The sequence below is a fragment of the Hyla sarda genome, chromosome 11 (assembly GCF_029499605.1).
Source record: "Hyla sarda isolate aHylSar1 chromosome 11, aHylSar1.hap1, whole genome shotgun sequence".
NCBI lineage: Eukaryota > Metazoa > Chordata > Amphibia > Anura > Hylidae > Hyla > Hyla sarda.
Genome location: NC_079199.1, coordinates 77,384,468 through 77,399,056, shown reverse-complemented (window position 1 = coordinate 77,399,056; position 14,589 = coordinate 77,384,468). Strand labels below are relative to the sequence as shown.

Below are 14,589 nucleotides of genomic sequence, written 5' to 3'. Positions count from 1 at the left end.
TCCATTCATTAAAATACCATTTTCTAGCTAATAAAGGATAATATTTCTTGTCTAATAAAAAGTACTGGTACATATCACTACTACAAAGAGCTAAAACATCATTCACAGATAAAATCTCATGTTTAAAAAGTAAAATGTTTCTGGCATTCCATAGAGCTGCTTTAACATAGTTTATGATCTTCCATGCCATTATCTCTTGAGTCCGTATTGGGCATTCCAGACATCCATAAAAAACAGCTGCAGAGTTTAAGTCCTTTATTTCTGTTATCTTCTTCACCAGAGGGAGTATTTTAGTCCATATCCTTTTTGCATAAAAACAAGTCCAGAAAAGGTGGTACACGGTCTCGGGTTCCTGGCAGCCCTCCCTCGGGCATACTGCAGTGTTGGCCATCCTTCTTCGGTGCTGGAATGCCCGGCATGGAAGACACTCGTGTATGCAGCTCCAGGCCAGATCTTTCTGTGAATTAAAAAGATAAATCATATTTGCCATCTTCCATATTTTCCTGCATTTCTCTCCATTAAAATTATTCACAGGGGCAATAAAACCACTTTCTTTAATATATTTTAACAGTTTTTTGCTATTAGTTATTTCATTCATACTTTTTCCGTTAAAGTTGTACAGGTTGAAAATTTTCTCTAAAATCTTGTATTGTTGGGGAAGATTAAAAGCATAAGGACAGCTTAAAACAGTTTTAAACCACCCATTCCTTCTCATAAAAAAAACCTGTATTAAAACGGATAAAATATGACCAGTAACTATCCTTAAAAAGTGTGCTAACACATACACACCCATATATATATACCCATATATATATATATATATATATATATCCATAGATATATATATATATATATGTGTGTGTGTATGTATTGCTTACTGACATGATAAAAACATTCTTGAGACCAATAAACATATACTTCATTATATTCATCATCAGTAATTTTAGTAGACACATGAATAACTGTTTCTAAACAACAACTCCCATGATAAGGGTTGCCTTCTGCTGTTGCAAATCTTTAGGCTCAACATGTTTTTTAAATTACAACTCCCATTATTCCCACACAGGAAATGTGGGTTGTTTTTTATCAAAAGTTGGAGCATCCACATTAAAAAAACGTTCTCCACAGGGGTGAGTGCCATGCATGTAGTAACTTTTTTTTTAGTTTTTATTTCAGATACGTGTGAAGGGCTACAACTCTGTCTGATGGACTACGTTTATTTTGTTGTAAATTCAAAAAAATATTTTGACAGCTTGTGTGGTAGTGCTTCTTTCAATAAAATTTTTATAAAACTTGTTGTAATTTTTTATTTTTGTGTAATAAATTTACATTATAAGGCTTAGTAGTGGAAACTGTCTTGTAGACAGAATCCATTACTAAGTCAGGGCTTAGCTTTAGCGCCAAAACCAGCTAGCGCTATCCCCCCCATTATTACCCTGGTACCCACCGCCACAGGGGTGCTAGGAAGAGCCGGTACCAACAGGCCTGGAGAATCAAAAATGGCGCTACTGGGCCTAGGTGGTAACAGGCTGGCATTATTTAGGCTGGGGAGGGCCAGTAACAATGGTCCTCACCCACCCTGGTAACGTCAGGCTGTTGCTGTTTGGTTGGTATCTGGCTGAGAATGAAAATATGGTGAACTGCACACGTTTTTTTTTTTTCCCCATCTTGGTAATTATTTTTGACAAACAACGTGTGTGTCACCATTTTTTCAGTCTCTGCCAGATAGCAAACAAACAGCAAGAGCCTGACATTACCAGAGTGGACGAGGACCATTGTTACTGGCTCTCCCCAGACTAAAAAACACCAGCCTGTTAACAACTAGGCCCAGGATCACCATTTTGGATGCTCTGGGCCTGTTGGTACCGGCTCTTCCCGGTACCTCGTTTTAGGTTGTGAACTTGGTAATAATTGGAGGTTACCGCTTCCTGGTTATTTATTTTTTGGCACAAACGCTAATCCCTGCGTTTGTAATGGACTACATCTATACGATTGGTTCCACTACTAAACCGTATAATATAAATTAATAAAAAAAAAAATTATAACATTTTAGAGAAATAAGCACTCCCCTCCATTTTATTGTTTTTATACCAAAATAAAGGAGAGCCAGCTACATAGGCAACAGAATGCAAAATTGTATTCCTCACAATTAATGAACTTGAAAATAAAACATAATAATTTAATTGTGTAACATGGTATTCAAAATACATATTAACAGGGTAGAGGTGGTGCTATATGGTGTGGTTCACATATATCAGGTATCCTGCATAGGTGGTCTCACCCTAAATATTGACACAACTGATTGAATAACTTATGAAAACTTGGCATAAATTGTATTGACTCATGCGTCCATTGTTTCTTGCAAACAGACAGGTGAAAGCAGAAAGTTGTGTTACCCTGTCATAAGCCCTCCATCATGTCCACCCATCTGGCATTAAATTTAGATTCTTGATGAATGTGATCTGTCAAAAAGAAAAGATTGGTATCAGTTCTTGCATGATTTTACCCGCAAATCACGCCAGAGGGAAACTTTGCAGGACATCAATTTTGAGGCAGGATGGTTGGACATCTGAGAGGGCACCTGACAGGGTAACACATCTTTATGCGTTACCCTGTCCACTGTCTTGAAAAAATGGACACCAGATGCTATACTACTTATGATAAGTGGTCATCTGTTGTGGCGTCAATTGTGTCAATATTTATGCTTTAACCTATGTTCACTAGAGATGAGCGAACTTACAGTAAATTCGATTCGTCACGAACTTCTCGTCTCGGCAGTTGATGACTTTTCCTCAATAAATTAGTTCAGCTTTCAGGTGCTCCAGTGGGTGGAAAAGGTGGAAACAGTCCTAGAAGACTCTTTCCTAGGACTGTATCCACCTTTTCCAGCCCACCGGAGCACCTGAAGGCTGAACTAATTTACGCAGGAAAAGTCATCAACTGCCGAGCCCAGAAGTTTGTGACGAATCAAATTTACTGTAAGTTCGCTCATCTCTAATGTTCACCATAAGGTGTCTATGCATTCAATTTGGAACAAGTTGTGATACATAGATCAAAACCATAATTAGGAAAATGATGTATTGGTCTGTATGTCAATGTGACATTTTCCTTTTCATTTTTCAGAAGACTCATCTACAGCTATCTTATTTGTGTTTATTGTTGACTACTCTACAGAACAGCTATACAGGTTGGCATTTAATAATACATACATAATTGTATTATGTAATATAAACTAAATGTACATAAAAAATTTTTTTTGTTATAATCAATGTCTTAGCATTACATGTAGCTGGCACGGACGTCACTGTGCCAATGTAGTCGAAATAAAACGTAAAAATGAGTTTAGTAGCTGTGCTGGAGTCCCTCTATTTTCTGCCCAATATACCCTGTCGTCACAGCCCTGCTGTATGAGTGATATTTAGTGGGGTGGGGGTGAGTGCTGAGTTATTCAGGGGCGCACTGCTTTACTTGAGTCCTCCGCTGTGGAACTCTTTTACCCTTGCAGTGCTGTTACAATATTAACCAAGTTTCAAGCGGAATGAAGGTTTGCCAGTATGTGCCTCTTGCTGGAAAATGCAGATGGTGGTGTTATTGGACTAGGTTCAGGGACCAATGCCTTGATTTGGCTGGACAGCGGTGATGTTGTGATCAGTGGAGCGTGCTCTCAGTTCTCAAGTGAGACGGTAATGGCTTCGTAATTGCGTGTACTACTATGTGTATAATATTTTGGTATTGGTGTGTGCAGTCCTAGGCTACACACATTTATGGAAGCCACATCCCCATTTTCAAAAGCGATTAGTAGGGTTAACTTGTGATAAGTTGTCATTTGTTGTGTTATAAATTTTGTCTATTTAGGCTTAGTTCACCTATGGTGTCTATGTGTTAATTTTTTTAAAAGCTGGGCAACATAGATCAAAAATCTAAGTAATAAAATGATGTTTAGTTCTGTGTGTCAATGTGACATTATCCTTTTTTGATTTTTTTCAGAAGACTCATCAACAGCTCTTTTCTTTTGCTTTATTGTCTACTACTTATCAGAGCCGCTTTTCAGGTTTGCATAAAAATTTTACATAAAGTTATGTAATACATAAATATAGTGTGGGTGATTTTAGAACAACTTGTCCTGATGTGAAGCTGAAGAGTGTCCCATGGCAACCGTTCAGATCGCTTCTTTCATCAAAAAAGCTATATGATTGTTTGCTTTAGGCAACCCAACAACCTTTAGATACATAAATGTATTTCCTCTTCATGCCACACAGAGGTAATAAAGGGGCAATGAAATAGTAGGGTGAAAATTAGTAGTAGACATAGTGGCGGATCAAGGTGAAATAATATGGCACAGTGGTTAAAATCATATGGGGGGGTGGTTTTAGTAGATTACTAAAAGGCTCTCAGATATTCTACTGTATTTAAGGGTTTTATAGTTAATTACAATCTTCATTTAGTACATGACACTACTCTATAATTTATAAAGATTTTTTTAGCCTCTATTCACAATAGGGAACATCTTCCACTAATGGACACTATTTTATTCCACGTGATTCTGCACCATTCTTAGATTATAGTGGATACTATCTTATGCCTCAGTTCAATAATGTAATGCTCTCGCACTAAAATTATTTAGAAAGCTTTGTAAAATTTTGGAAGGGGTTACATTACTGTACTAGTGAACTAACATATTAATCTTGTATTTATTATTTGAATGGTGCTTTTTCAATAAATATTATTTTTCAAATGTTCTCCTAGAAAATAGAAACATAATGTAATTTTAATATTTTTATATAGACATATTTAGTATTTATTTTAAAATCCATTATTCCATTTTCTTCTTTAGAAAATGCCGGGCTGCATTGTCAACGGTTGCAAGTCAAGGAGCGTAAAAGGCGACCATAATATCATCATGCATTCCTTCCCAAGAGAGAGGGATCGTATCATGGCATGGCTATTGGCTACAGATCAAGAGTTTCCCAAAATTGATGAACTGGTTGACCACATTCATCTCTCTAAAACGAACAATTATCGGCTCTGCTCAGCCCATTTTAAAACTACTGACTATACCTTTAATCCAAATACAGGAAAACAGAGGCTCACCCCCTTTGCCGTCCCTAGTATTTTCCCTACACGGGATATACAAGTTCAAGCTGCCGAGGCAGTTGAGGCTGAAATCCTGAATCCTCAAAAGAGGAAAAGATTGGATGAAGACGTAGCTTCAACCAATGGTTTAAAGCCAGGGGAAATGTGCCCAACCTGCCGAAATATTGTACCTCATGTTAACCCAACTGAAACGGAGCCACAAGCCTCAGAGATAACGAAAAAGGAAGCAGCAACTATATTTGACAGGAATTGGGGAACCGGAAATCAGTGTATACAAGTAAAACCTACAACTTTCTCTATAAAAATACAATGCAGAAGACTGGTTAAAAAAAAAATCTTGAGAAAAAAAAAATCAAGACAAAGCTTGGTATTTGGAAACCTGCCTTCGGAGCCATTGCAAGGTGCCAGTGTAATATTTTCGACTCCGAAAAAAAATATAGGACCAACTGGATCAGCAACTCTTAACAGTGTACCTGAGTTTCAAGAAAGTTGTAGAGCTAGACACGAACTACTACCTGCCACGCTTTTATCCGAATTGACAATTTCACCTATACAACCTACTGAAGACCCTGAAGTCACTGTTATTGTGGAGGAATCTACTCTGCATGCCCCTATATCTGTTTTAGAAGTAGATAAAAGTTTATCAACAATCACAACTCCAGTCTCAACAAATGAAAGTAGTTCAAGTGATGATGAGGGAGACTCAGTTCATTCAGATGATGAAGACTACGAAGAAGAGGACAGTCAGCATGTGCTGAGTGAAAAATTTGTAAATGTAAATGTACCACATCATGAAGAAAGAAAATTCATAGTTTATGAAAGCTGTTTGGACACATACTATACTATACTATACAAGATGCCTTGTACCTCTAATCCACCCTGCAACAAAAAAATACTAAGAGTGTATAAAAAAACAAAGGGATCATATATTTCAGTCTTTGCTGAATGCGAGGCCAAACATTTAAAACGCATATGGCAGAGCCAGCCCCGATTGGGAAAGAAACCATTTGGAAATTTACAGTTAGCTACTGCTATCATTACTAGTGGAAACACTTACATCAAAATCCAACAGTTCCTAAAAATATTTAATATTTTGGGAATTAGCCAGGCTACTTACTACCGTATCCAAAAAATATATATATTTCCTGCAATTGAAAATTCTTGGACAATTAATCAAAAATAAGAAATGGAAAAAATATCACAACATGCAGTATGTGTTGCTGGAGATGGACAATGTGATTCACCCGGGCACAGTGCAAAATATTGCATATACACATTGATGGATGTAGAAACTAACAAAATATTGAATTTCAACATTCAACAAATCGGTATTGGTTTATCCTCTGTTGCCCTTGAAAAAATAGCGTGCAAGAATGCCTTGGAATTTCTACTGCAAAATAAAGTGGACATAGACATCATTTGCACTGACCGGCACGTATCCATCAGAAAAATGCTGCGTGAGGAATATAAAACAATTGGTCACCAGTTTGATGTCTGGCACTTAGCTAAATCTATTGGAAAAAAAGCTACTTGCCGTCAGCAAAAAAAAAACTAAAAACTGCCAAGATTTAGCAGAATGGATAGGACCAATTAAAAATCATTTATGGTGGAGTTCTAATACTTGTGAATGCAATCCAGATGAACTTGTAAACAGATGGAACTCTGTCTTGTACCATGTCACCAACGTTCATTTTTGGAAGGATGATAATGGTCAGGAATCATCTTGTCATCATGACCAACATTCAGTCCACCCGAAAATGGTTAAAAAAACAAAGTGCCTGTTATGTTGAACTTGGAAAAATTGTCATGGATACAAGACTACAAAAAGACCTTAGACATCTTAGCAACTTTTGTCACACTGGAGATCTGGAAGTGTTTCATAGTTTACTAACAAAATACAGGCCTAAAAGACTTCTGTCACGATTCGGCTTCCAGGTAGTGGATCCTCTGTGTCAGCGAGGGATTGGCGTGGACCGTGCTAGTGGACCGGTTCTAAGAGGCTACTGGTTTTCACCAGAGCCCGCCGCAAAGCGGGATGGTCTTGCTGCGGCAGTACCAACCAGGTCGTATCCACTAGCAACGGCTCTACCTCGCTGACTGCTGAGAAGGCGTGGGACAGAAGGACTAGGCAGAGGCAAGGTCAGACGTAGCAGAAGGTCGGGGGCAGGCGGCAGGGTTCGTAGTCAGGATGGGTAGCAGAAGTTCAGGTAACACAGGCTTTGGACAACACTAAACGCTTTCACTGGCACAAGGCAACAAGATCCGGCAAGGGAGTGCATGGGAGGAGATCAGATATAGCCAGGGAGCAGGTGGAAGCCAATTAAGCTAATTGGACCAGGCACCAATCATTGGTGCACTGGCCCTTTAAGTCTCAGAGAGCTGGCGCGCGCGCGCCCTAGAGAGCGGAGCCGCGCGCGCCAGCACATGACAGCAGGGGACCGGGACGGGTAAGTGACCTGGGATGCGATTCGCGAGCGGGCGCGTCCCGCTGTGCGAATCGCATCCCCAACGGCCAAGACAGTGCAGCGCTCCCGGTCAGCGGGACTGACCGGGGCGCTGCAGGGAGAAAGACGCCGTGAGCGCTCCGGGGAGGAGCGGGGACCCGGAGCGCTAGGCGTAACAGTACCCCCCCCCTTAGGTCTCCCCTTCTCTTTGTCCGGTAACTGCCTCCCCTGGGATGAGGACACCGGAAAGAATGGAGGGTTTCCTCATCGGCAGGCAGTACAGCAGGAGTGGGAATGGGGAGGGAGGGCAGAGGGCGAGGCCTGGCACGGGGCAGTGTGACACCAGGACGGGGGCCATGGGGAGGCACAGAGGCTTGCCTGACGGGACTGGGAGGGGGGGAGAGGCACTTCCTGTGGCAGGCAGAGTCCCAGTTCCTGATCTCCCCGGTGGTCCAATCAATGGTGGGGGAATGAAGCCGGAGCCAAGGCAGACCGAGGAGGACCTCAGAGGTACAGTTGGGGAGAATGAAGAACTCAATCCTCTCAAGGTGGGGTCCAATAGACATGAGGAGGGGCTCTGTGCGGTAACTAGTGTTGAGCGGCATAGGCCATATTCGAATTCGCGAATATTCGCGAATATATGGACGAATATTCGTCATATATTCGCGAATATTCGCATATTCGTTATATTCCCGTTTTATTTTCGCATATGCGAACATTTGCGTATGCGAAAACTATCATATGTGCATATTAGCATATACAAAATTAACATACGCGAAAATTCGCATATGTGAAAATTCGCATGTGCTAATTTTCGCATATGCTAATTTTCGCATATGCGAATTTTCGCGCGCCAGTCTCACACAGTAGTATTAGAGCCTTCTTTACACCACACAAGCTGGAAGCAGAGAGGGATGATCACTGTGATGTGTACTGTGAAAAAAAAAAAAAAAAAAAAAAAAAAAAAAAACAATATTCGTAATTACGAATATATAGCGCTATATTCGCGAAATTCGCGAATTCGCGAATATGCGATATTCGCGAATAATATTCGAATTGCGAATATTCGTGAGCAACACTAGCGGTAACGCACGGTGCAGTCCAATCTGGCTCCGTTGACCGCGGAAATGTAGAGCGGCTTGACGAGACGGGTCACCGGGATGCTGAATTTATTAACAAACGACTCCAAAATAAAATTTCCAGAGGCACCGGAGTCCAAGCAGGCCACGGCTGAGAGGGAGGAGTTGGCTGAAGAAGAAATCCGCACGGGTACCGTGAGACGTGGAGGAGCAGACTTGGAACCAAGAGACGCCACACCCACGTGAGCTGGGTGCGTGCGTGCGTTTCCCAGGCGTGGAGGACGGATAGGGCAATCCACCAAGAAATGCTCGGTACTGGCACAGTAAAGACAGAGATTTTCTTCCCTACGGCGATTCCTCTCTTCCTGGGTCAGGCGAGACTTATCCACTTGCATGGCCTCCTCGGCGGGAGGCCCAGGCGTAGATCGCAACGGATACTGTGGGAGAGGTGCCCAGAGATCTAAGTCTTTTTCCTGGCGGAGCTCTTGGTGTCGCTCAGAAAAACGCATGTCAATGCGGGTAGCTAGATGGATGAGTTCTTGCAGATTGGCAGGAATCTCTCGTGCGGCCAGCACATCCTTGATGCGACTGGATAGGCCTTTTTTAAAGGTCGCGCAGAGAGCCTCGTTATTCCATGATAACTCGGAAGCAAGAGTACGAAATTGGATGGCGTACTCGCCCACTGAAGAATTACCCTGGACCAGGTTCAACAGGGCAGTCTCGGCAGAAGAAGCTCGGGCTGGCTCCTCGAAGACACTCCGGAGTTCAGTGAAGAAGGCCTGGACTGTGGCTGTGGCAGGATCATTGCGGTCCCAGAGCGGTGTGGCCCAAGACAAGGCCTTTCCTGAAAGAAGGCTTACTACGAACGCCACCTTAGACCGTTCTGAAGGAAACAAGTCCGACAACATCTCCATATGCAGGGAACACTGAGACAAAAATCCACGGCAGAGTTTAGAGTCCCCATCAAATTTGTCCGGCAGGGACAAGCGGAGGTTAGGAGCGGCCACTCGCTGCGGAGGAGGTGCAGGAGCTGGCGGAGGAGATGGTTGCTGCTGTAGCAGAGGCAGAAGTTGCTGTAACATGGCGGTCAACTGCGACAGCTGCTGTCCTTGTTGGGCAATCTGCTGCGATTGCTGAGCGACCACCGTGGGAAGATCAGCGAGACTTGGCAGCGGCACCTCAGCGGGATCCATGGCCGGATCTACTGTCACGATTCGGCTTCCAGGTAGTGGATCCTCTGTGTCAGCGAGGGATTGGCGTGGACCGTGCTAGTGGACCGGTTCTAAGAGGCTACTGGTTTTCACCAGAGCCCGCCGCAAAGCGGGATGGTCTTGCTGCGGCAGTACCAACCAGGTCGTATCCACTAGCAACGGCTCTACCTCGCTGACTGCTGAGAAGGCGTGGGACAGAAGGACTAGGCAGAGGCAAGGTCAGAAGGTCGGGGGCAGGCGGCAGGGTTCGTAGTCAGGATGGGTAGCAGAAGTTCAGGTAACACAGGCTTTGGACAACACTAAACGCTTTCACTGGCACAAGGCAACAAGATCCGGCAAGGGAGTGCATGGGAGGAGATCAGATATAGCCAGGGAGCAGGTGGAAGCCAATTAAGCTAATTGGACCAGGCACCAATCATTGGTGCACTGGCCCTTTAAGTCTCAGAGAGCTGGCGCGCGCGCGCCCTAGAGAGCGGAGCCGCGCGCGCCAGCACATGACAGCAGGGGACCGGGACGGGTAAGTGACCTGGGATGCGATTCGCGAGCGGGCGCGTCCCGCTGTGCGAATCGCATCCCCAACGGCCAAGACAGTGCAGCGCTCCCGGTCAGCGGGACTGACCGGGGCGCTGCAGGGAGAAAGACGCCGTGAGCGCTCCGGGGAGGAGCGGGGACCCGGAGCGCTAGGCGTAACAACTTCATTTTAGAACAGACGGGGTGTATGCTCGAACACAGCTTGCTGCTCTTGACCATAATTATAATGTGAATAGAGTGCAAGCAGTTGTTACAAGAGAGACTGAAACTAGCGGACCTTTAGGCACACCGAGGTACAATCTTGCCTATTCAAAAGCCCGGAAAGAGTGGTTTGTACGATCAGTGTATGAGCCAACCACTCAGGAATTCGTCTCGAAAATCATGCAGGATGTAATGGGACTTGCCGATGGAAACATTTCCATAGACTGGACCTCTCGCCGGTCAACAATGCCTTCTAATATAGCACCAATTGAAAAACCAGACAAACAATCAATGGTTGAAAAACACCACTCAAGATTTAAATTTTTTACTTGTTTGTTATGTGCTATATACTTGTTTATGTGCTATATTGTTTAACATGCATATTCATGTATATTTTCATGAGTAAAAAATACTTTTTTTATTAATGGTTTATTATTATAGTGTTGTTTATTTAAAAATATTATTACTACTTGTTTTTGTGAAATGTTTTCATTACAGAAAATAAATTTTAATCATCAATTGTTCAAAACGTAAATCAAAAATATTCAGTTTCTAAGGAATTAATATTTTTTTTATATGCCATATAAGACTACCTTTAAACAAGGTAAAATTTTATAGAAAACCGGGGGTTATCTCATACGCCAGGTGCTGCAGCTGGCCGAGATACAAGGAGTATGGATTATCTATTTTTCAGTTGGTATGTATTTAAAATTTCTGCTTTATATAGCAACTGACAAATAATATCTTCTCTACTTTGAATTGTTGCCATCTTGACTATTTATTCCACACACAATTCTTCACTGTTAAACATGCAAAACAAACACATTAGGATCCGCAATTATTTTACGTGGGCAACAGAGGGGTGTAGATGAGTGTACATGGGTAACAGAGGGGTGTACATGGGTGACAGAGGGGTGTAGAGGAGTGTATATGGTTTATATAGGGGTGTAGAGGAGTGTACATGGTTTATAGAGGGGTGTAGAGGAGTGTACATGGTTTATAGAGGGGTGTAGAGGAGTGTACATGGTTTATAGAGGGGTGTAGAGGAGTGTACATGGGTAACAGAGGGGTGTAATTGGGTAACAGGGGTGTAGAGGAGTGTACATGGGTGACAGATGTGAATAGGGGGTAGACATGATTGACGGGGAGGGGGAACATGTGTGACAGTGAGGCCAGGAGGATGAACATGGTGACACGGGTGTGGACGGGGGGGGGGGGGTTGACAGTTGGGGTGGGTAGAGGGTGGACCTGGGTGACACCGCAGTGACGGTGGCACCGCAGGTATTACAGCTTCTTCACCATGGCTCCATTTTTGCCTCACTGGGCCGCAAGGTGGAGTGGGACACTGTGCGCAGTTCGCACGCAGGCTTCCCTTCCACCCTGCGCCGTCAGTCATCAGCGAGCATGCCAGGGCTGGAAATAAAAAAATCAACGGAAAAATAAACTCCAACAATGGGAAGTGTCAAATGGAATAGCAGTGTGCCGAGGGACCACGTTTGGGAAATGACTGGTGTAGACAGATTAAAATAGACAAAATAAAATAACCACCATAAAAATTTAAATAACTAATTAATATAATATAAATAACAAGATAAATAAACATAAAAAAATTGTAAACAATAAAAGTGCAATGTAAAACTGTAGTAACATGAAAAGTGCAGAAAGTAAGTGTCATAGTGAATCAAACATCAGCAGCCATGTCACTTGCTGGGTATTCATCAGGCCAGTGGAATCCAATATATTGCCCGTCAGGATCTGGAAATTCAGACCTAATAAAATTGACGACACATGATGGTATTGGCTTTCGTCGTTTAGGCCCAAGGATTCCATGCGCAAAACAAGAGTAGGATCTATAAGCGGACTTGCGAATAACCCTACAAATAAAATAAGATTAAAATAGTGTAAAAATTATGAATAATTTACAGATATGTGGATTTAGATTCAAATTTCACAATCGTGGGGGAAGACTTATAAAGACCTACATCATGTTGTTACACTTACATGAGTTCATAAGGCTGTGGTGGAGCTAAAACCATGTGCTACCGTATCCCTGCCGTATGGTAAATCATTTCAATGAGCCGACCGGAGTGATCCTCAGTGAGGTTGGCTCATTTTTGTCCCGTATGCACTTTCAACCGTACCTAAAAAGGTGAAGTAAAACCATGGTCGACTATGGCTTTAGGTCTGTGGAAAAAGCGCATACAGGGCAAAAATGAGCCAACCATAATCGGCATTTCACTCCGGTCGGCTCATAGAAAGGAATTAACATATGGTTGCATATGGCAGGGATACGTGATCCCCCGGTTTTATCTCCCCCAGCCGTATACGCTAAAGTTTGTGTAAATGTACTTTGAGATTGGTAAATTATTTGCACACAAAAAAATAAATAAAAAATAAAATGAATTGTAATAGCAACTGCAATTATGTTCATGTAAACACAGAGAAATGCTGATATGCACATTTTTAATTTTTCAAGTTTTATGAAAAGGTCAAAAAAAGAGAGTAATATTTAAAAACATAAAAAATTGTTTTTTCTTTAAATCTCAAGTTGACTAACTCCTCGTGTTGTAGAATACAAGTTAGTCCTTTATCAAAGTGGGGATTAAGAATATCCTCCTCCTGGCAGCAGATGCTCTCATCTCTTGTTGGCATAATTTTGCAATTTTGGCACTTGCACCAATGTGTATTCCCAATTCTTGGATCATTATAGTTCAATGTGGTTCAATGTGGATAAATGTAAAGTTATGCATCTGGGTACTAATAACCTGCATGCGTCGTATGTCTTAGGGGGGATTAAACTGGCAGAGTCACTGGTAGAGAAGGATCTGGGTGTACTTGTAGATCACAGACTACAGAATAGCATGCAATGTCAGGCTGCTGCTTCCAGAGCCGGCAGGATATTGTCATGTATCAAAAGAGGCATGGACTCAAGGGACAGGGACATAATACTCCCCCTTTATAAAGCATTGGTACGGCCTCACCTGGAATATGCTGTTCAGTTTTGGGCACCTGTCCATAAAAGGGACACTGCGGAGTTGGAAAGGGTGCAGAGACGCGCGACTAAACTAATATGGGGCATGGATCATCTTAGCTATGAGGAGCGATTAAAGGAGTTACAATTGTTTAGTCTTGAGAAGAGACGTTTAAGGGGGGATATGATAAACGTATATAAGTATATTAATGGCCCATACAAAAAATATGGAGAAAAACTGTTCCAGGTTAAACCCCCCAAAGGACGAGGGGGCACTCCCTCCGTCTGGAGAAGAAAAAGTTTAGTCTCAAGGGGCGACACGCCTTCTTTACCGTGAGGACTGTGAATTTATGGAACGGTCTACCTCAGGAACTGGTCACAGCAGGAACAATTAAGAGCTTTAAAACAGGATTAGATACATTCCTGGAACAAAATAACATTAATGCTTATGAAGAAATATAAAATCCCATCCCTTCCCCAATATCGCGCCACACCCCTACCCCTTAATTCCCTGGTTGAACTTGATGGACATATGTCTTTTTTCGACCGTACTAACTATGTAACTATGTCACCTGGGATGTCATTGATGCTTGGCCACTCTGGATCGTTTTGGAAAGAGTGCTCATGTAGCTCGCCATGTAGTTCTGCCTTTTTTCTTAGTCTTTCCAGAAGAGCTTTTCGTTTCTAAAAATGAATACAAAAAGATAAAAAATTGTATACAATAAAAAAATGTAATCCTCTTGAACAATATATTAAATGGACATAGGGGTGTCACAAAAAATTTTGGGGACCACTTACAGTAGCCCTATGGGGGACTGTTTTATCCAAACCCACCAGTTCCTGCTAAAATGTTTGTCCAATGCATCAAGCTACAGACAAAATAGGAAAGTACAGAAATTTAGGAATAAATTAACCCATTAAACATTATCATTTTGGTGAGTCAGAATACCATTGGAGGCTGAGTATGAAGTCAGCCTCCATGGTCTATTGTTGGTGTATAGGAATGAATGGGCTAGATCTATAACATTGAGATTTTTTGCCCATTGAATTCAATGGCC

General features: G+C 42.3%; 1 protein-coding gene across 3 annotated transcripts in view; it reads left to right on the top strand.

Moving 5' to 3' along the window:
- The window catches only part of LOC130295873 (uncharacterized), a 104,122-nt gene extending 95,611 nt beyond the window's left edge, over positions 1–8,511 (top strand). The window contains exons 1-3 of one of the 3 annotated variants that reach the window (XM_056547145.1): positions 2,979–3,187; positions 3,988–4,051; positions 4,835–8,511. In XM_056547145.1, the coding sequence (XP_056403120.1) occupies positions 4,838–6,277 (1,440 nt within the window). In that variant the 5' untranslated portion in view covers positions 2,979–3,187; positions 3,988–4,051; positions 4,835–4,837 and the 3' untranslated portion in view covers positions 6,278–8,511. Of the gene's footprint in view, positions 1–2,978 lie in introns of those variants that run through there. The other 2 variants (XM_056547144.1, XM_056547143.1) reach the window with 2 other exon arrangements.
- Positions 8,512–14,589: the final 6,078 nt, after the last annotated feature.